This window comes from Pezoporus wallicus, unplaced genomic scaffold (assembly GCF_028554395.1).
Source record: "Pezoporus wallicus isolate ANWC-B61680 ecotype Strahan unplaced genomic scaffold, APGP_CSIRO_Pwel_v1 contig_8779, whole genome shotgun sequence".
Lineage (NCBI taxonomy): Eukaryota > Metazoa > Chordata > Aves > Psittaciformes > Psittacidae > Pezoporus > Pezoporus wallicus.
Genome location: NW_026638529.1, coordinates 380,965 through 403,229, shown reverse-complemented (window position 1 = coordinate 403,229; position 22,265 = coordinate 380,965). Strand labels below are relative to the sequence as shown.

At 39.9% G+C, this 22,265-nt stretch overlaps 1 protein-coding gene across 8 annotated transcripts in view; it reads left to right on the top strand.

Annotated features, from left to right (window-relative positions):
• The first annotated feature begins 6 nt into the window (after positions 1-6).
• Positions 7-22,265, top strand: part of SUCO (SUN domain containing ossification factor) — a 40,535-nt gene continuing 18,276 nt past the window's right edge. For 6 of the 8 annotated variants that reach the window (XM_057411199.1, XM_057411198.1, XM_057411197.1 and 3 more), the window contains exons 1-7: positions 7-246; positions 12,596-12,704; positions 14,973-15,074; positions 16,378-16,523; positions 19,743-19,883; positions 20,064-20,214; positions 22,067-22,187. In XM_057411199.1, coding sequence (XP_057267182.1) covers positions 182-246; positions 12,596-12,704; positions 14,973-15,074; positions 16,378-16,523; positions 19,743-19,883; positions 20,064-20,214; positions 22,067-22,187 — 835 coding nt within the window. In that variant the 5' untranslated portion in view covers positions 7-181. The remainder of the gene's footprint in view (positions 247-12,595; positions 12,705-14,972; positions 15,075-16,377; positions 16,524-19,742; positions 19,884-20,063; positions 20,215-22,066; positions 22,188-22,265) is intronic. The other 2 variants (XM_057411200.1, XM_057411203.1) reach the window with 2 other exon arrangements.

Sequence of the window (22,265 nt, the reverse complement as noted above, 5' to 3'; positions counted from 1 at the left end):
CCCGGTGCGGCGGGCAGTAACGGCTGCGTTCGCTCGCGCCGCGTTGCGTTGCGTGGGGGAGGGGCCGCCCCAGCGGTCGTTCCTCTTTAGCGGCAGCCGCCGCTCCCGCTTCTCCCGCGGTCCCTCTGCCGGGGAGGATGCGCCGCCGCTTCCCGGCCGCGGCAGGTAGACGGGGGAGACGATGAGGGAGCCGCCCCGCCGGCTCCTGGTCCTGGGCTCCTGCCTCTTCCTCTGCTCGCTGCTCTGGTGAGTCCCGGCCCTTCCGCGGGCCCTCGCCATCACGGCCGGGAGGCTCCTCCGAGGCCTCCCTGGGCGAGGGTGTCCTGCCTCTCGGAGCTCCCTGAGAGGACAGAGGTGGAGGACCCCGCTGCCGGGCCTGCCTGCAGCCCTGCCGCTGCCGTCTTTTCCAGCAGCCCGGGGACCTCGGTCCGCTCACGGTGCCCAGCTTGGGGAGCCTTTTTCTGCCGCGGCTCCGGCGCAGAGAGCGCCTTGGTCGGGATGCTGAGGGCTAATGGCCGGAGACGCACGGGGTGGGAGGTGGAAACGGAGATGGTGCCACTGGGGAAAGGAAGGTGCTTCCTCTCGGAAACACAAGAACGCGTTCAGGTGCTGGTAGCATGTGGTGGTGCGTTAGGGGAAAGGCAGGTAACAGATTTTGGGAGGGTAACTCCCGGGGATGTGAATGGCGATCATGTAGTGTGTTCTTGAAAACAAGTGCTGTCAGATGTAGAGATCGTCCTCGGATATCAGCGGTTCGGAGTTATTCTGTATGAATATTTTGTTGCCACTTGGTGCTTTTAACTATATGATTTACTTGCTTTTCCAATTTCAGGCTGAACTCTGGCTGTGTTCTCTTAAAGATCAAGTTGCCTTAGTCTTGAAACCGTTTTTCTGCCGCTGGCTGGGGTCATGTTAAATTAAAGCCAATGAGCCTTTTCATTTTTGCTTTGGTTATGTATTTGAGTGTTTTCACAGTGATTACCTTGTTCCAGCATCTTCTGTTTACTTTGTTTTCAAACTGCCTTAAAAGATGGTACTTATTACAACACAAATATTAGGGGAATATATTTCTGTAATGTAGGTTGTAAGCATCTTAAACTTTGGCCTCCTTTGAACACTGACTCACTGTTTGAGAAATACTAACCAATTTGAACAGCAAACTGCAAATACAGAAAACAGAACAGCAGTAGTTGCTAGAGATAATTGTGTGTCCAGTATATAACTTTTAATACACTTCCTGTAAATCGTTTAAATAGTCTATAAAAAAAATAAAGGCAATAGTCTTTAAGGTTTGGGTTGTTTTACAGGTTGGATGAAGAAGGGGAAGTTCAGATATCTCTGTACAAAATCAGTTGCAAATCGGGTGCTGACAGTTGCATTACTGGGTTCAGACAGTCCTGGAGCAAATTAGGTTTGTGTCATCACATTTTTGTTCTTAGGAGACAAAACAATGAGTCCAAAAAGTGCTTGAAAACTCTGTTGCTGTGTTTCCATTTGGAAAAATTTTAATCGAACCTATATGGCTAGAACTTTTTTCAGTGAGCTGTGAACGTGGTCAACTGTTTTAGACAGCTTTCAACTTCTTGGCAAACTAAGTTGCTTCTCATGAAAGGTTCTACTTGTATAGTTGGGATTCTTATTAGGAAAACAGTTCTTTTTCTTTCTGACTCTGTCTTAAAGGCAGATAACCTGTTCCTGCCTCGAGGTAATTTGTAAATGAAGGTGTTCTCAGCGTAATGATAGTGGTCAGAGTAATTTTTTTGTTGCTATGTTCGTTGTCTGCTGTTTTAATAGAATTGTTCAGCTAAAGAAAAAGTTCAGGCACCTATTCCATATTGATAAAGGATTATCATGTTCAGCTAACTCGGAGATGGCTCTTTAAAGCACTCTCTTAACTGATCTTAGAGCTTGTACTAGAGTATCGCAAACCTTTTACTATTTAAAAAAAAAGTTCATCTTGAGTGTTCACCCTGCACACTCTGGCTGCTTTTGATTACAGATCCAATGGACCTTGGGAGCAGTACAAGCTCTAGTTGCTTAGTGTGGTGTCCAAATATGAATTCACATTGGAGAGCTTAAAATCCTCTGCAGGATGGCATTGTGACATGCTTTAATTTCAGTAGCCATGTCGGAGTTGTAGTTGGAAAGTCTTGAGATCCATTAATTCTGGCATTGTTGCTGGACTGTGTAGCATGGTAAGTTGGGATGTATTTAACTTTTCCTTTCCTAAAAAGAAAATCAGCAGCTTCATTTACATAAACGGTTAAGAATCTTTAAATAGTAAATGGAGGCTTTGTGGTATAAATGTTGGCATGTGGGACAAACACATTTCAAGATATCTAAATTTGAAAAGTCATCTTCAAAGGATTTAATGGTGGCAGGAGAGAAGTGCTTTTATACATAAAACTAGTGGTCAACAGAATAGTAAGAAGCAAAAAAGCAGGGAAACCAGAATTGTTGAAAGAACACTCTTGGGGCTCTTTTGACTCTTACTTTTTAGTTAAAAATGTGACTGTGTATTACAAAACCTAAAAAAAAATCCCAGAACCTTGAGTTTGGGGGTTTGTTAACTGATGCCTTTGCAGTAAAGGCAATGTGATACTCTTTGGAGTGTGGGACCTGAGAGTTACTGGTACTTGAGGCTTCCTGAAGCTACAGCTCTCTGACAAGGCTGAGAGCCAGCAATCTTGTTTCGAGTAGTTCAAAAAAGCAGGATGGCTGCATGGCTTTAGAGAAATGCTGTTGATGGAGGTAAGGCTTAGGAATGTAGTGCTCTAAAAATAATACCTATCTGTGCAGACTGGAGCTTTGACTGTGCATAAGAAATAACTCGTTGTCCTGAATTTACAGAGATGGCTTTACGCTTCAGTTAATCCCTTTGTGTGGATGATATAATGCAAAAAATATTTTAAAACTTGTAGTGTTTTGTAGCTCGACAATATACAGAGCTGAGTAAGTGGAGCAGGTTTAGAAGCTTATAGGGATACTAGTACTATCTGAATTGAAAGTAGCTATGACAGTTGTTTGAAGCATAACCTGTATAAATTTTTCAGACATCAGCTTTTGTTTTGCCATAAGCTGCACTTTCAAAGTGTTAGCTATGAGTTTAGGAAAGAAATAATACGTACAGTGATTTGTCTTTCTGATTCATTCTATCCCAGAAAATGCATTGTGTTATCCTGGTCTACTTAGCTTTTATGAATTCTTTTATCATCTTCAGTTTTACAACTCTGCGTAAGATGGGTATAAGCACATGTGCACGCTGGGATGCTTTAGTTGTGGTTGCACTGTGAATGTGCTGCATCAGTAAAGCATGGCTTGTATCAAAGTAACTGAGCAGCAAGATGTGCTTTTCCTGGTGGAAAACCCCTAGTCTAACACCTCTCACTCTGAAATGAGCGTACCCTGAAAATTGTGAAGATCAGATTGGGTCAGTGGCATAGCCAGGAATAAAGCTGTGATACAACTGCATTGGAAGGGGGCAGATTTTGATATTGCTTTGTATTTCTACCTATTTATGTGAAGATTTACGTGAATGTTAAGGAAATAAAATGTCTGGTTTTGCTTTGTGTTACAACGTTCTACATTTTTGAACTTTTTACATTGTTGAAAGATCCTGCAATGCAAGAGGAGCTGTGAAAAAAGCAGTGCTATACTGGCATTGTGATAACATCACTAGTGTTTACTTTGCCGCTCCTATCCTGCACAGGCAAAAGCCATGCAAACTAGATGGGAGATCTCTAAAGGAAAGGGTTTCCTAATAGGAAATTTATTTGCTTATTACTGGCTTTTGGCTTAAACCTTAAGCTTGCATCTGTTAATAACAAAGGTGTTGAGTGGTAGAGTTGGGGTGTGAGAGGCTTGTGTGCCAGTGTAACATGCCTGTTTATCACAGAAACCCTCTTTTCAGCAGAGTATAATGTGTGCAGGAGAGTGCCTTGATGATCTCAATAGACCTGCTAGTGTAACTTGTTAGTAATGATGCTGAGAATTTTATATGGTGATTCTCCTCTTGTGTAGTTACTTTAATCTCTTCAGAAGGCTGATAATGAAATGCACACACAGGGTGCTTAGTTTTATGGCAGAAAGGAGTAATGTGATTTAGGCACTGCTCATATAAACTTTTGTTCCAGGCATCTGATTTCAGAATTAAAACCATGTTCTTAGATATGAAGCCTCTTGTTTGGAAGCGTCTTGTTTGGAAGCTCTGTAGTTAAGGTTGGGACAAAAGCTGCACTGGAGCTCTTGGACTCAGTCAAATTTGAATATGCCTAGCTTGTAGCCTGCTCAAGTTGAAGGTATTGTATGCAAGCAGGGGCTCTGGTGTCTTACGCAAAACAAATGCTTTGCCCAGTTATTGAATACTTGGCTTCTAAAATTATTTGAAAATCAGTGTTTTCATGCAGTATCTTCTAAAATATTCATCCTAGAAACTTCATATTTTTGTTACGCAAGTAGTGTACTAAAGTGGCATGTGCCCCCTCATGAGGTTGCTGTGTTGATGCACAAGACTCTGCCTGTTGCAATGAAATGTGCCCCACTTACGCACTTAATTTCAATTTTTTCTGAAACTTTTTTCTCTAACCTGTTGTTAGTTGTTTTCCACTTTAATATTATCACTGTATTTTACAGAACACTTTTGGCTTTTCTGCTTTTCCTGTTTTCAGTTTTCTTTACTAATCTAGCCCTTGGTAAATTCCGTGCTGCTTTCAAAGGCAGGCTGTAAAATTTTTTTTTATCAGATTAACACCTGGAGGTGCTACAGCCCTTTGCCTGAAGAGGGTGTTTTTTTCTGTGCATGAAAACTTCTGGTTGAGAACAGGGTAATACTCTAAAAGCTTTTCTTACAATTTTTGGTGAAAATACTGAGCTGGTACAACAGACTGATCCCAAAGCTAGTGTGGAGAACTTCTGCTTGGGTGAGTGAAAATGTTGGTATAGAGATGACTTCAACTGGATTGGAGTATCAGTAAAAGGTTCTAGCAGTTCAAAATTAGCTTAGGTGCTCAAAGGAACCTTCTTGGCTTGACTGAGTTTTGGAATGGCAATCAAGATATTTTAAAAATACTTTAAAGGTAAGAAGCCTATTAAAAATACATGACAAAATGCCTGTGAGTTAGCTGATAGCAACTTTAGAATGATCTAGGGCAAAATTCATGTGAAGTTTATGCTGACATTCCATTCATTGGCACTGTGTTAAGCTGTGTTGCACTCGCAGGGGCTTTTTACATGGGGAGTTGGTGCAGAGCAACTGCTGATGATTCTGAGCCTGCTGATGCGGTATTGTGGCTGTGTAGATAAGCTTATGAATTTAAGCAGTGAGGGAAATCTTCAAAGGTGTGTAAGTCAGGCATTACTGAAGACTCTAAAATCCTTAAAGTTTAATCACATAGTTATTCTACTATTTTCCTGTAGTTTTTGTGTTTAGTTTAAGGCTTTACTGTCTTTTTCCAGAATGTGTTCTTTTCCCAAAACTCTTGCATTAAAGATAACTAGAGCCTGACAATGCAGGGAGATTCTCTTAAGCTGTGATCTTCAGTGCAGTATTACAGAAGCTTGTTACTGAGAGCTACTAGGAACTTTTAATCACTGTGAGCACTTCCAGATGGACACCTTTCAAGGGTTAGGGTTTGTAATTTTTGTCTGTGATTTCTGAAATAGGCTACCTGGATGCTCCAAGAATTAAGAGGTATGTGTTCCAGTGTTACCTTGCAGCATGCATCTAATATAGGCTGTTGTCTGTCATGGGCACTGTGTCAAAACTATACAGTTATGGTGCTGTGAAGGTGGCTATTGAGATAATAGCCTTTTCTAGGATAGGATTAGAGTAATATTGGTAGCACTGTAAGAAAGGCATGAGGGGGTTTTCCACTGTTAGTCCTTCACCTTGATTTCCATTGTTTGACTTAGGAAACAGGGGAAGGTCATGGACAGTGGTGTGTTCTCCCTCTATGTTCCATTTTTATATCTTGAGTATACACTAGCTCAAAGCAGACTTTCTTTTTACACGTTAAAAGTGTCCACAGTCACCAGATCAGATCAGGGTTGCAGGGAATTACGTGGTGGAGGGTGGAATGCAGGACTACTCCTTCAGGCAGTAAATGGGTTAAATCTGATAAAGTAACCTTGTTTTGCAGTCTTTGCATGCTAATGCATTTAAAGTGCTGAAAGCCGTATTTTTTATTGATGGTTGGAATCTTATTGTCTGAAGCTGTGGAATTCAGTGGTGTCAGAAGTATCTTTGTTTTGGACTCCTCTGAATAAGTGAAGTAACTGTCTATTTTTTGTGTATCTAATTCCAGTTAGGAGACAGTTTGGAGAGCACATTCTTTGCAAGGAGTGGGAAAGATATTAAACCCCTAAATTAATTGCAAAAATACAATGGATTGGTAAAGGATTTGCAAAAAACCTCCAACTTCAGCTGGTTTGGGGTTGTGTTTTTGTGTGCTGGGTTTGGGGAGTTTGTGTCGTTTTGGTTTGGTTTTTGGTTTGGGGGTTGTTTTTTGTTTTTTGGTTTTTTTTTGTTTGGTTTTGGGAGGCAGTGGTGGTCCTGTCCCTGTCCAGTCCTCCCGTCCTTCCCCCCCATGAATAAAGCTGGTGGGTAGTGGTAGGAAATGAGACAGTATCAGTGCCTTGCTGGCAGCAGCCTTGATTAAGCTAGATCTGTGGATCTAATTTTCAGCTTTTCCCCTTAAAGATCCATCGTAACTTTTATCTTAGTAATGCATGCTGCCATGCTGCTCTTCTGGGGTAGTAAATGCTTCTAAATGGTGTGGGGTGTTTGTTGTTTTTTTTTTTGTTTTAAAATCAGGATTAAGGAAGATTAATGATTCTTCAGTGCATTTATCAACACTTATTTCCACTTCATGTGTGGAAATGAATGTTGTGTCTAGGGGGATTGTACTGAAGCAGTCAGTGGCTTGCAAATAGTTTTTTTTTTTCTTTGACTGGTTGAAATAATGCTGCCATAAAAACCCGGTCTTCATTTTCTGAGAGATCTGCTTTGTTCTGCAGGCCTTCTTAAATGCAAGCCCCTCTTGCTGAACTGTTCTGAGAGAAATATTGATTCCATTAAGTTACTAGGGAGAGGGTGAGGGTTTCCTCCTTTTGCTGTTTCTGCTGCATTTGCAGTGGCTGGAAGGCCATTTACTGCTGACTGGAGAGTTTGGTTGTGGGTCTGCTGAGTTCCTTGTTTATACAGAGCCTTTTTTCTCTTTAACAGACTAGTGATAGTAGTCACAGATCTGTAGCACTTGTTCAAAGCAGGAGATATTTTTATGACTCCTTGTTCTTTCACAACTTTTCATTTTTTATGTGATTAATCAGAAATTATCCTATAATTGAGAAGCTTCAACCAACAAATAGGTGCCTCTCTGCCATTAATAGGCTTGCTTCATTGGCCCTCTGCTCCCTAGGTCCAAACCTCACCCTCTGTCTCTTCCAGAAGCCTATTCTGAACTGATTCTATGAATATTTTCACTAGAGAAGTGTCGTATGGCAGGGATGGTGACATCTTCATTCTCTCTTAGGTGTTGGCCACTGGTGCATCCGCACCTGTTGGTAATGCAGCCCTCTGAGAGGTGGAGAAAGTGTCAGTGATTGTCCTGCAGAGAGAGACTGTCCCCTGTGCCTTCAGGAAGGGCTTGGTAATATGCTGGTGGTAGCTTCCTCTTTACTTTCCCTTTGCTTAAAATTACTCTCTCACAGCTGTCAACTGTAAACTGTTCTGAACTGTTTCACTCTTTAGTGCCCAGATACAGGTCTTGTTTGGAGAGAGTTTAAGAAAACTCTTGAGTAGTTTAGTGAACAAATGTGTTTGAATTGCATATTTTGTGTGTCTGTTTGTCTGTGAAGCCTTTGGAAAGGAAAGCTTAACCTGTTTTTCTCTGGGAAGGTCAAATAGTAAAACAGCTCTTACCGCCAATTTGAATTTTTGGCGGCTGTAACTTGTATGACAATTTTTTTTCTTACCACTTGTTTACCTTTTACTTGATTTTTATGCTTGTCAAACCAGTTATTAATAGCTTCACTATCTCTGATAGTCTTCTGCTGCCTCCTTCACAATTACTTAAGAGTTTCAGCCAAATCAGAACTGGACAGTCTTTCACAAGAAACCTACACTGCAATTTCAGAACCACCTGCACTTTCAGATTTCAGTGCCTTCTTTCTCAAAAGCCTAACAGCTGTCAGTAGACCATAGCCAATTTGTGCAGCAATAAGCGTACAGTACCATTTAGATAGGGGTGAGCAGACTTTCTGCTTCAGTAGAGAGCCCACAGTATGTACGTGCCCTGTGAAGAGTGAAGATTCCTCCCTGCATTTCTGTCTGGGCTTGCATGTTTTGCTTTTGTGCATATCAAGCTGGAGAATTCATGGTGCATTAGAGAAAACAGCATTAATAATGATACTAAAAGACTCATGTTTAACTTTCTTCTTCATGAGATTTAATAGCAGCTGCTATTTTCAGTCATACTTAAGAAAAACTGAGCTATTGAAAACTTTTGTATACATGCAAGTCACTAACTGTTGGTTAAGTGTTTGGAACGCTCTCTTGACGTATCTCTATGCTGTTATGTCATTACCTTGTACCTGAGAAAGGATATCTAATGACTAATCTCCAGTACCATTTGAGCATTAGATCTGCCTGCTCGCTTTCAAGTCAGCATTAAAATACTACTCTTTAATCATGAAAAAGGGATGAATGTATTAATATCTAGAGATAGAGAAGCTGCTGTGCTTTCACTGGACATAGAATCATAGAAGGTTGGAAGGAATCTTAAAGATCATCTAGTTCCAAACCCCCGACTGTGGGCAGGTTGCTGAAAGCCCCATCCAGCCTATCCTTGACATATTGTGCAAGTTTACTAAACTCAAGGGGAATTCTGTTCTCTGTAAATTAACAGGTTTTTGTTTGTTGTATTTCTGCATATAGAGAAATATTTAACAGAGGTGCTGTTCCATTTGGCAATTCTGTTATGGTGGGCTGTATAATTTGTCAGCCTGTGTCTAAAATAAAAAATGCCTGTTGAATATGCAGAATGCTGAAAGAAGAAAAAAGAATTGCAGTGTCCTGATGATGCGATTAATTTGATTTCTCACAGAATAAATGGTCTCATGTGGCCTTGCATGCTGTGGCTTTGTGTTTTTAAGGCTTTGCCAGAGCTTGATGGCAGCAGTTGAATGATACATCCTGCCTGCTGCATCCTCTGTTGTAATAGGGCTTAGCTTTTCCTGTGGGTACATGCATGAACGTATGTACAAAATGAATTTTCAGTCCCCTCCCTTGCTCATAGGGCTTTTTGGGAGACTTAAGGCACCATGGTTGAGTCGGGGAGTATACGCAGGAGAATTTCTGGGAATAAACAAATTGGAAATATAACAAGGGAAAGTGTGGAGTCCTGCATCTGGGCAGGAACAACCCCAGGTTCCAGTATAGGTTGGGGAATGACCTGTTAGAGAGCAGTGTAGGGGAGAGGGACCTGGGGGTCCTAGTGCAGGACAGGATGACCATGAGCCAACACTGCCCTTGTGGCCAAGAAGGCCAATGGCATCCTGGGGTGTATTAGAAGGGGGGTGGTTAGTAGGTCGAGAGAGGTCCTCCTTCCCCTCTACTCTGCCCTGGTGAGACTGCATCTGGAATATTGTGTCCAGTTCTGGGCCCCTCAGTTCAAGAAGGACAGGGACCTGCTGGAGAGAGTCCAGCGCAGGGCAACAAAGGTGATTGAGGGAGTGGAGCATCTCCCATATGAGGAAAGACTGAGGGAGCTGGGTCTCTATAGTTTAGAGAAGAGGAGACTGAGGGGTGACCTTATAAGTGTCTATAAATATATAAAGGGGGAGTGTCATGAGGATGGAGCCAGGCTCTACTCAGTGGCAAACAATGATAGGACAAGGGGTAATGGGTACAAACTGGAACACAAGAGGTTCCACTTAAACTTGAGAAGAAACTTCTTCTCAGTGAGGGTGACGGAACACTGGAACAGGCTGCCCAGGGAGGTTGTGGAGTCTCCTTCCCTGGAGACATTCAAAACCCGCCTGGACACATTCCTGTGTAACATTATCTAGGTGTTCCTGCTCCAGCAGGGGGATTGGACTAGATGATCTTTCGAGGTCCCTTCCAATCTCTAGCATACTGTGATACTGTGGATATTGCACATAGATTGTGTTGGAATAGCTTAAATTTATGAACTATTAAACTGTATTCTTCTAAAAGTTGCATAGAATCATAGAATAGTTAGGGTTGGAAAGGACCTTAAGACCGTCTAGTTCCAACCCCCAAGCCATGGGCAGGGACACCTCCCACTAAACCATGCCACCCAAGGCTTTGTCCAACCTGGTCTTGAACACTGCCAGGGATGGAGCATTCACAACCTCCCTGGGCAATCCATTCCAGTGCCTCACCACCCTAACAGTAAAGAACTTCTTCCTTATATCTAATCTAAACTTCCCCTGTTTGAGTTTTAACCCGTTACTCCTTGCCCTGTCACTACAGTCCCTAATGAAGAGTCCCTCCCCAGCATCCCTATAGGCCCCCTTCAGATACTGGAAGGCTGCTATGAGGTCTCCACGCAGCCTTCTCTTCTCCAGGCTGAACAGCCCCAACTTTCTCAGCCTGTCTTCATACAGGAGGTGCTCCAGTCCCCTGATCATCCTCGTGGCCCTTCTCTGAATTTGTTCCAACAGTTCCATGTTCTTTTATGTTGAGGACACCAGAACTGTATACGATACTCCAAATGAGGTCTCCAAGTGAGAGCAGAGTAGAGGGGCAGGATCATGCCCCTTTTGATGCAGCCCAGGATACAGTTGGCTTTCTGGGCTGCGAGTGCTCACTGCAGCCGGCTCGTGTTGACTTTCTCATCGACGATCACCCCCAAGGCTGCTCTGAATCTCTTCTCTGCCCAGCCTGTAGCTGTGACTGGAATTGCTCCGACCCAGGTGTAGGACCTTGCACTTGGCATGGTTAAACTTCATGAGGTTGGCATCAGCCCACCTCACAAGCGTGTCAAGGTCCCTCTGGATGGCATTCCTTCCCTCCAGCATATCAACCAAACCACACAGCTTGTTGTCGTCGGCAAACTTGCTGAGGGTGCACTCATTCCCACTGTCCGTGTCAGCGACAAAGATGTTGAACAAGACCAGTCCCAACACCAATCCCTGGGGGGCACCACTCGTTACTAAAGCATGGTTAGTTGTGTTACAGTATCAGAATATTAAGGCAAGAAATGTATGCCTTTTGTGCTAAGTGCTTTTCTTGATGGCAAGTGCTAAAGTAGTTATTAACTTGGTTGTGAAAATACACCTTGTTTTAAAATGCTGATTCAAAGACAATGATGTCTTTCCTTCTCTACAATTTAGTACCGCTTTAGTGGTCTGTGGCAATATCTGCTGCATATACTTAACAATAAAGGTCTTCAAGTTTTTAAGAGAGGTGGTCATTCAAATTCTAAACACGAGAATGATCAAGTTGTATTAAGTCAATCCTGACCTAAATATTCTTACTACTGTTACTGTTAAGGCTGTGGTTTAGCTTTTCAGAACTTGCAGGTTGCTGCATCCACATTTCTTTTATGCTTATATATATGTCTCCTCTTGCAAGGGGGGCCTTCTTTCAGGGTTCAGAGGAACATTTGTGGAAAATCACACAGGGTCATATGTATCACCTGGATGTCATGTAAACAGTATTTCCTGGAACAGGGTTTGGCTTTAAAGTAGCAGGTGGTGCTGATGTTCAAGTATTGTTGAAAACTCCACTTAAAGCTCAATTTGCATAGCATTTTGCAGTACTTATTTGAAGTCTGCATGGAGACCTTTTATGGCCTTTGGGCCTCCAAACCTAGTGGTTTGCTGCGCAGATATTATCTAGGATGTAAAGGGGCCACGCACTCTAAGCAACAAAAGATGCTGTTCTTGTGCATTTGTATAGGTGTTGGCTGCTTTTCTATGGAAATAAATCAATTTCTACTGAGGAGCAAAACTGTTCAGAGCTGAAAATACAAACAGATCTCTGGAGGTTGTGGTTAAAGCAAGCACTTGTTTTGCCATTTGTCTCTGTATTTTCATCGGGGTTTGCATGGGCCTTTTGTTTAATATACTTATTTTCTTTAATTAAATGTGCTTGATGCTGACCATACAAGATTTTTCAGGTATCATCTGTACAGGGAAATAAGGAGATTTAATTTTTTTTTAATCTGTGGCTTTAGCTTTTGCTCAGTAATAATCAATGCTAAAGACACCCTGCTGCTACATGGCAAAAGATATGATTGATTCAGTTTTTTCCTAACTTGCAATAACTTAACTAATTTGTGTCAGCTTCCATTTTGTGACCTGGTATCACCCCAATAATTGCTTTGCTGATACTTTTGTCTTTTGGAAGTAGTAAATTTACAGTGTTTTCTGTTACTAATTTCTTAAGTCCACCAATAGTTTTGATAAATGAGTATCTATGAACTGTATGTGTATATTTTTATTTTTCTAAGTACCTCGTGGGTACAACTGAAAAAAGGATGAGGGAGACAATGCTGAGGGAATTTCAAAATACTGTTTATTCATTTTAGATCAAGACTTTGACTCTGGTGTTGTTTTTTGTATTAAATAGGCTTCCTGTTTGGCATGTCTTTTGTAAAGACAGTCTTTCATCGGCAGTGCAGTATGCTTCAGGTGATGCTTGTGCCCTGGCAAATGATGATGAAAATGTCCAAGAAAAGGTATGCTGACTAAAACATGTTAATTAGCTGCTCAGTCTGATTTAATATTAAATAATAAAAAAAATTCACACACTTTGACTCATTGGGTCTTCTTGGCCAGAATTTTTAATATATTCAGTTGTTCCATGAACCATGATGAACCCAGGTTTTTCTTTTTCTTCATGTTTTTAGCAGTTATGTGACGGTACAGCTGGACAGTTGGGGGGGGGGGGGGGGAAGAGGCTGTGTGTAAGAACAAATAGTAAAGCTAATAATGGTGACTTAGTTTATTTGGGTGCCAGATATTAGAAGAAGTCATCAGGGATATGTGTACATGGCTCTTTACAAACAATGGTAAGAGGTGATGGCCTGGATAGGTTTAGGCCACAGTATGCCTGTTGCACCTGTGTTGTGTTAAAAGCCCAGTGATCAAATGATTGATATCCTAAATAGAAGACTTAAGGTTGTTTTTTCTTAAGTCAGTATTTATCCTAGTTTTCCTCGCACTTAAAAATTCACAAAGCTAAAGCACATACGTGAAATACTAGTAAACAAGATTTTGTCCTCTATTTACATTACTCAGCACTTTAGGTTGAATTGAGTGTACTTGTCCCACCCTAACTCATCACAGATTTCTGCATATTGGAGTTTCATAGTGAGGTCCCAAGCTGTTGAGTCATATCAGGGAGTCATGGTCATTTCATTCATTTACTTACACAGGTAACGAATCAGACCTACAATAAGTATGGGTAATATGGATGTTATTGGTCTTCCCCTTTTGTTCAGTAGTAGTGCTAATCATGGTCCTCAATCCAAGGCGGCTTTTACATGCCACATCAAACCTGGAAAATGTGTTGAGTATTCTAGTTTACCTAGGTGGAGAGCTGCCTGACCAGAAAAAAAAAACTTTAGTGTATTTCACTGTCTGAAGCATTTCACGGTCTAGGGTAGCTGTATTTTTTTTGCCAGCTTGTGCAGTCAGATAGCATTCAGTACTATTCTTCTGGCTGCCTGAAAAACGTCCTGTTCAAATTTAATGGCTGATGTAACAAAACTGGGAAGATCAAGTAAGCTTGGAGACTGGGAAGCCACTGGTGTATGTTTTCTTACTTTTTTGGAGCATTCTTCTTTTTATTCTATTAACTTGCCTGCATTGTTAAGGAGCCTTCTAAATTTAAACCCAAAGGTATGAAAGCTCATACATTATGCTGTACTTTTTACTTATTAAAGAAAAATCTCTTGGATGTATGAAAAATTTTAGGCATGTGTGTTATTACTCCTAACTAGGCTGCCACAGTTGTCCTGCTCAAAAAGAGCAGTCTTGCAGCCCTTGATCAGTTTTCGTTAGATCAGTTGTCTCTTCAAGGCATTGATGGTATTTCATCTTGGGGACTAGCATGTGATCTAATAATATTTGGGAAAAATGTTGCTTAGCTGTTGTCACTAAGATTTGCCAGCTAAAGTATGTAGTTCCTGTTCTTTCAGTGTGTGCCTTGACTCTCTCAAATGATTAATGATCATGTAATCTTGTGTAGCATATCAGTCTGTTTTGGATTTGAGCTTCCAGTATTTGACCATAGGGTTTTAGATAGCCCATAGAAAATGAGGGGTGTGTAAATTTCTATCAGGCTTCTTGCTGTGTTCTTGAAGTATTGCTCAAAAATGTGTGATGTAGTCACAACTTTAAAAAAAAAAAATTTGAGTGGCAAGTACATTTTTATTAGTTCTACAGTCTGGTGGCTTTAAAACCTTTTTTATTCTTTTGTTTTACTTTGTGAATTCACTGCACTTGATTGTAAATATTTACAAAAAAGGAAGTTGCTTCAGAAGGTTACAGCAGACTTATGAATTATTCTAGTTCTGCTGAAAAGACTGCTATAACTGAGATGTGTGAAGCATTATTTTTTAATGGTTGTCTGTTGCAAGTCATTTTAGGATTATCCCTTTCTCCCTGCTTTTTGGGCTGCAAGGAGGGAGATACAGAGGGTTTGTCAACATGGGAAATCACTGCAGAGTGATTAATTTTCCTTAGCACACACTGAACAATTTTAAGACAATGCTGAAGTGGTCTTTCCTGTGAAGCTTTAATGGAATTGTTTTGACTTGCTGTAGTGTTTGTTTTAAAGACTACATGAGATAAAATGACTTTTTAAACATTCGTGGGCAGTGGCTCTGAAGGTTCATGTAGCTTGTAAAGGTAGTGTTATTAAGTCTGTACCAAAGGTAACTCTTCTTACTAGAAGGCATTGTTACTGCATGCTTCTTGTTGTTTTACCTTTAATATACTAGGGGGAAGAGGCTGGTCCCAGGCTGGGGTCTGAGCATGCAGATTCAAGCATGTGGAATTACGCTACAGAAGAGCTACTTGATGACCTTACAAAATCTGTCCAGGCAAGACTTTCATTTCATTCACTTAAAATGCTTCTTGGATTTCAGTCATTCACTTTGGTTATCTCAAGCTCATAGTGACAATCTATCACATTTCACTTGCACCAGGCTTGCCATTGGACTCATGTTTCCAATGAAGGAGAAAACTTACAAGCTAGCAGATCTTGCGTTTCTCATGTGCATAAGTAATAATAAGAGTAACAAATCTTAATTTGTAGGTACTGACTAAATAAATCTTTGCAAGATAAAATTGGATGTTGGGTATCTCTTAATAAAATAAAACATAAAAGCCTTCTAACTGAGATCTTCTATAGATATCAGACTTGGTGATCATAGCAGTCCATTTTAGCTTTGACCCTTAATGGCTTCTGTTATTTTAATTTCCTTTGTTAAAATGGAAAAAAGGTTGTGTTTCAGTTGTATGTGCTATTAATACCATTAAGTCGGTGCTTGGTGTTAAATATTACAAAGCCCGGTGTTAAATATTGCAAAGCCCACTGTTAAAGATTATTTATTTGATACATTTTTGTTTTGTAGATCACAAGATGACATGCATAGGACATACTTCTGAATATATATTTCATGGTTTAGATGCGTAATTCTGTAGTAAAATGTTCCAGACCTCTTCATGTTCAGTTAGATGACTCGGAGTAATCTAGCCATTGGCAGGAGGGTCTTGTGTAATAGTATTTTCTATTACTGCAGGAGTTAATCTGAGCTGTTCCAGTGGCTCTGTACTTTTCCATATTTAGAAAGACTTATATTGATTGTGCTGTGCAAGAGCTTATGGAAACTGGACATAGAATAAGTAAGACTCAAGACTACTGGACTCTAGGAAGTGATAAGCAATTTACCTCTTTGTTCAGTTACAATGTGGAATAGACTTCTAAATCATTTTGGATCTCCATTGGAGTGATAAAATTGAAAGCCTTTCCCAAAATTAAGCTTAGGATGAAAATAGTAAATGAGTTTTATTGCAGTGGACCATGCAAATACAACCATATATTTCAGTTACTGAAGTATTCAAGCTTGTTTCTTTGTAGCTGTCTCTATAGAAGTGCATGGTTGAGGAAGCTGTTGCACATGCCTCCTCCAGTTAATATTTTGGCACTATTATTGCAGGCTATGGAAGAGTGTTGCAACTATCACAAAGTAGCACTGAATACTACCTAGGTTTGTGAAGAAAACTTATTTCTGACAGAAATGTGAATTATCAAACTGTTAAAATTCCATACTAGGTGTTTTTGTATGAATGCTTTTCCTGTTCAAGTTTTGAAAAAATGTATGTTTATGTATGTTTCCACAGACTACAGAAATGAATGAAGCAAGCCAGCCTGAAGCTGAGACACCACCTTCAGTAGATTTAAATGGAGCTTCATCTAGCATAGTTGCAAGCACTGAAAGCACTTCCAGTTCACCTACCTCAGAGATACTTCCAGTCTCACAGCCTGAGTAAGCTTTTTCATTTTATTGTTTTTACCTTCAAGAGAATATCGCTCTGTTGTTAAAGTGTTACATCTTCAGGTTTAGTAGGCATAAGACTAGATTGCTACACATGATTTTTTTGCTGTACTTTGGTTTATGGTGTCAGTGCTAATGGAAGATGCTATCATTTACTCAGTGCGTGGATTAAAAGTTGTGTACTTGTGTGAAGTGTCATACTATTGCCAGTATTGGTTTTGAAGCTGCTGCTTTGGCAGAAAAAAATCCAGTCTTTTACGTGCTAGATAATCTGTACTACAGAAACCCTTAGGTCTTTACCATTAGGATTTCTGACCTTCAAAAATATGCTTTAAGATTGGCGATAACAAGCATCAAAGCTGCTTCAGTGATGGCCTCTGCTTTCAGTTAAGGAATAACTGAGTTACATTTTAGTATAAGAGCAACCAAGGCAGCTTGTAATTCTGTTGCTTAGTAGTGTATTGCAGAGCTACCTCTGCTGCTGGCAGTCTTCAGAAATTGATGTGCTTAATTTTGTTTCCCTTTTGTGAAATGCTGTGCTATCAAATGTGAACTCTAGTATGGAAGTTAGTGTCTGTGTGTACACTTTGAGGTACTTTCAGAAAATTCTCCTGGGATTTTTAATGTGTGTTAAGGGGAATATATTCTGATTGCTGATAAAGATCTAATATTATGGTAGATACAAATTCAACACACTAAAAATGAAGTAGACTTCTTTTTGGTGTTTAGGGTTTTTTTAAGGGGGTTTTATTAGGAGTCCAGCTTTTCTGGTTTTAGCAAATCTTGCTTCTTTACCATAGAAAAGGTGTGGAAGTCTGGTCTGCTGACTGATCTTGCCTAGTCTGCTAGGGCTAATACTTAAGCACATCTGGTACTTCAGAAGTGCTTTTAATTGGAAGTCTTTGAAAATCTAGCTTCCCACATTTGCAGTTTTTAAAAAGCAAAACTGGAACATAATTTCAGTGTGGGTTTTTTGTTGACTGCTTATTTGTTTGTGTAATGTGTTAGAAGTCCTACTGTTGTCACATCTCAGAACAAGATTCAGGATGTTTTCTTTTGAACATTCAGCTTGGCATCTTATAAATGCTGAAAAAGGCCTTGCTGTTGTAGTTGGGGAGTAATGGAGTGATGAATTCTGAAGACTCAAACTATGAAATGAAAATGGAAATTTGTTTTGGAGCAGTAGTGTTCTGACTCTAATACCATTTACAGGAAGAAAGAGTAGAATTAGTATAGAAGAGATGCATTTTATGTTATTTCAAACTTCAGTTTAGCTTTAAATAGTAATAGATGGTCTCTTTTTGTACAGATTAATATCCAAAACACGTGTGGTTGACCTCCATAGTTGCACAAGATCTTTACAAAGACTCAGTTGCATTTGTAATGTTTAGAGAGTATTTTTCCTGGTTTAGATGTTGATTTCTACCAGTGTAACAAAGTCCAGCTCCCTTGGGTGTTATCAGTTTGGTACTGTAGCAGGACCTCTTAGTCAAAATAGTCTGGAAGTAATTTTATTCCAAACTATTTTTACCCTGTAATGATTTTTTTTTTTTAGGATGATATTGCTTGTAGCTTTTCTGTCCAGACCTAATCTGGGGAAAATGTCTTGAAAAATCAACTGAGTTCTTGTGGCTGCAAGTAAAGACAGTTGCGGTGCAAAGTGAGCTTGGTAATGCACTTTAAAAATTAAGGCAAAGCTATTAACAAATGAAGTACCTGAAGGAGAGGGAGCACTACAGCTTTTAGGCTTGTGCTACTCGCCTTCTACTAAAACTAGTTACTTGAAGCCATGCAGGTACACCGTGATACCAGGGTATTTTTAAGTTCATACTTGTGCCATGTTTTATTCAGTTGATTATTATTCATACTGTCTTCTACCTACTGAAATCAGGGATATGTGGGGGGTTTTAATTTTATGTGCAATGGTTAGCTTTCAGTCATTGAAGTGTCACATGCAGAGCTAAACTGTGAGCCTCTTGCGTGGGTGGGTGGGTGTGTGTTGGGGTATTCAGAGAAACTACTCGTGGTTTGTAACTAATAAATTCTTGTTGTTCCGAGTGTCAGATTTTGCTACATAGCGAAAAGTCTCAGATACCTAGGAATTTTTTTGTGGGTTGTTTTTTTTGTTCTTGTTTTGTTTTTTGGTTGGGTTTTTTTGTTCTTGTTTTTTTTAAACTGAGGGGACTTTTATCATATGAAAGGTACTAAAATTGGCTCCCTGGGTTTGTTATAGCTGCTTCTACTGATAATTGTAGCATCCAGAACAAAAAAGGTTCCCTTTTAAGTTGCTGATACACTGTTTATGTTTTGGCAGCTCTGTATCATGGTATTGGATTAACCTGATTTGGTGCTGACATTGAAGAATCTTATGTTGAAATTTAGAAGGCAGAGTAAAGCTTTTCTTTAGAACTGGTTTATGACTTAGATCAGTATGAAAGTCATCCTTGTGCTGGTGGAGACAGTTAACACAAGTTATCAACTGAAAGTTATTTGTCTGTCTTTTCCTCCCAGTCCATTCTATAGAGAGGGTTTCTTTTCAGTTTTTACCCTAGGATTTGTCTGATGTGATGTGTTCAGGCTTTCTGGGGGGAGAGGAAGTAGGGCAGTGGGCAGATAAGCTAGTTTGGGCTGTTGATGCAGCTTGGGTAATGGTCTATTGGTTTTGTTACATTAGCAAAAAATTAAAAAATCTAGTGGAAAGGAAGTCTGTCTGGCTCTACTATATATCATTATGTGATCCCTTTTCTCCTCTAGTTTTAGCCAAGTTCTTTTTTGATTGCTGCCCCCTTACTTGGGAACATTAGGAGCTTTTAGTGGTGGAACTTGGATTCATGTTTGATTCCTTTGTTGAAAGGGAAAGGAAAATTGCTGCAGTCGCATAACTATGAAGCTGTTCTTAGTTTGTAGTAATGATGGAGAAAATTATCCATTGCAGTGTTTGGTAGGATGTTAGATGAGAGTTCTGGTAGATGAGAAGCTAGCTTTGAGTTCCTTTGCTGGGGCAAACAGGCTGGAAAGTAATATTCTATTCTTGTATGGGTACAGCTGAGAATGCAGTTCCACAAGTATAAGCATACTTCATTCTTCTTGATTATTTCTGTGAGACTGTTGCTTTTCTAAAACTTTCAATTATCTTTAGTCATGTGGTTGATTATCTGGGTTACTTGTATTATCAGAAGGGTAAAAAGCATGTTATTTCTTTCCCTTCAGTGCAATAGAAAATTCCCATGCTGATATCCCTGTAGTCAGCTCTAGTGAACCTGAGCAGTCAGAACCTGACTGTGATATTGGTGGGACACTTGAGGCTGACCCTCAGAGTGAGCCTTCCACTTTTGTCAGCCCACCAGAGAGGTGAGTATTGAAGTAGGTTGTGAGTCTGAATAATTTAAAGGTAATTGTTCTTTTCTGTCCTGGCCTTGCAACAAACATTTGCATGTGCTTGCTTATCTGTGTATTTGTGTGTGTGTTAATATTGCTTATGGTTGAAAAATGTGATAATTTTATAGGTTCTAATAGTCCTAAAATTTTCAGCCTTGCAGGTCAACATATAGATAACATATCATCTTCACATGGCAAGGGAAAGAAGACAAAATCTGAGTTTGAGTCGAAAGTTTCAGCAGCTGAAAAGGGCACAGAGGAGCAAAAACCTGCCCTGAATGCCTCAGAGAACTTAAAAAGGGAGGTAAGCAGTGCTGATAGCCGCTCAGTACACACAGGAGCCTCATGCCCTCTGTTAGGTTATCACCACTGTTGAAGATGAGTTATATCCATTGCTTTCCTGATTGCACAGGCTTCATGTCTTGAGTCCTGTGTGTGTTTCTGATATTGCCGTCTCAAATGGAAGACTTAGTTTTGTTTGATTTCCCCATATGGAGCAAAATCCAGCAGAAATGTTCTTCATGTAACTGATCAGTAATCTGGGACTTCCTGTAGGTTGCTGTGCATGGTGAATTTTTTCACATGGGTTTAAAAAAAAAAAGGGGGTGAGCAGGTCGTGGTATGGTTTGCATGGTCTAGGTAAGCCTGTAGAAGTCTGAGGGTTGAGTCTTGACTGAATCAGGAAGTGCCTGGGTAGCAAGCAGATGGTTAGAGGGAAAGATAACAGTTGGAAAAAATAGCAAATGTTTGGGGTGGTTTTATTCTTTCCTAGGCATCTTACTTCACCCCTGTCAAAGTGGGATGCATAGCTGGACAGGTCTTTTACACTTAACTGTATGACCGCTTTTACGTTCTCCCAGTGAGGCACTTCCTAAAGCTTACTTTTTTCTTTTTTTTTCTTTTTTTTTAGATAGATAAAGAATGACCAAGGCCACAGCAATACCATTTTTTCGTGCTATTTTAGGATCACATTTAGTCTGTCACTAATAACTTGGATAACTCTCTTTTAATGTTAAGAAGTTTTTCCCAGGATTATTGAACAGAGTACCGTGTACCTTAAAATAATTAAAATGCAGTCAGAACTTGCTACAAACAAACCTTTATTAAACCCCCCCAGTTTGCACGACTACAGTGTAAGTAGCTATGGCATTGGCCTGATGTCATAGTTAAGCAAGCGCATGATTTGGCATTCCTTACTCAGTTTGTTTTTTGACTTACCATTTTCATCATAGACCAAGGAGGATCTTATATCCTGAACTTACTTTGGAGAGGGAGTTAGAGGTTTTTTTCAGGTCCTGTTATTTCTAAATACATGTGGGGATGTATTTTTGTGTCACATCTAAAGTTCTGTTGCAGTATAGTCATGTGAAGAATTCTGTACTCACTTTTGTCCAAATATGTGAGTTTGGCTCTTTTTTTGATAGTTTTCAGCTATAGAATTATATGTGAAATAATTCTTGCTTTAAGTGCAGAGAAAATGTCAACTTACAAAGCCATCATTCTGGAAACTACCTGCAAAATATTGTCTACAAAATAACCTCTACACTTGAAATGTCTAGCAAAAGTTTTTTGTGCCATCTGATGGTGTGCTGGCAGAGTGTTTGTACAAAGGAGAAGTTAAAATGTGAAATGGTATAGCATAAGGTTAACTTAAAACGGTTGCTGCATTGTTAGGCAAGTCCAAAATATTTTCTTTAATCATTAGACATTAATAAATATAATGTGTCTGTGGGGTTTTTTTTGAGGTGTTCAGAAACTCTAGGGGAACTCTGAATTCTGTCATGACCAACATTCGTATTTGAAAGTTTCTGCTACAGGGAAGCCTTTTCTCCTTAGAAGGAGGAAAAGCAAAAATACCAAAGAAAAGCAGGCATTTAGAGAGACATAATGCTTTTTTTACTTAAAATGTTAGTTTAGCCACAAAAATTATCAGCATCTCAGTGAAAGAGTATAATTTTGGGAGGAAATCATCACATGCTTTTCCTGGCTAGTGAGCTTACCTTGGCACTAAGTTTTTAAGATGGGTTCAAATGATGTATCTGCTGTTGATGAGAATGTTTTGTGTTTGGTGGTGTTTTTTTTTTAAGTATTGAAGTTTATCTTTATTTTCATTGGTGCTGAAAGATATTCACAATTGGTGGTTTATTCTTCTACAGAAAGACTATAAGAAAACAGGAGAAATTGACCCTACGTCGGCAATGACTCCAAAGGACCCTGGAGACATTCCAACATTTGATGAATGGAAGAAAAAAGTCATGGAAGTGGAGAAAGAAAAGAGTAAGTTCAGGATTCATTGATTTGGTCTAAAGACAGACCACTTCCTTCTTGTATCAGATTTGATTTGGAATGCAGCCT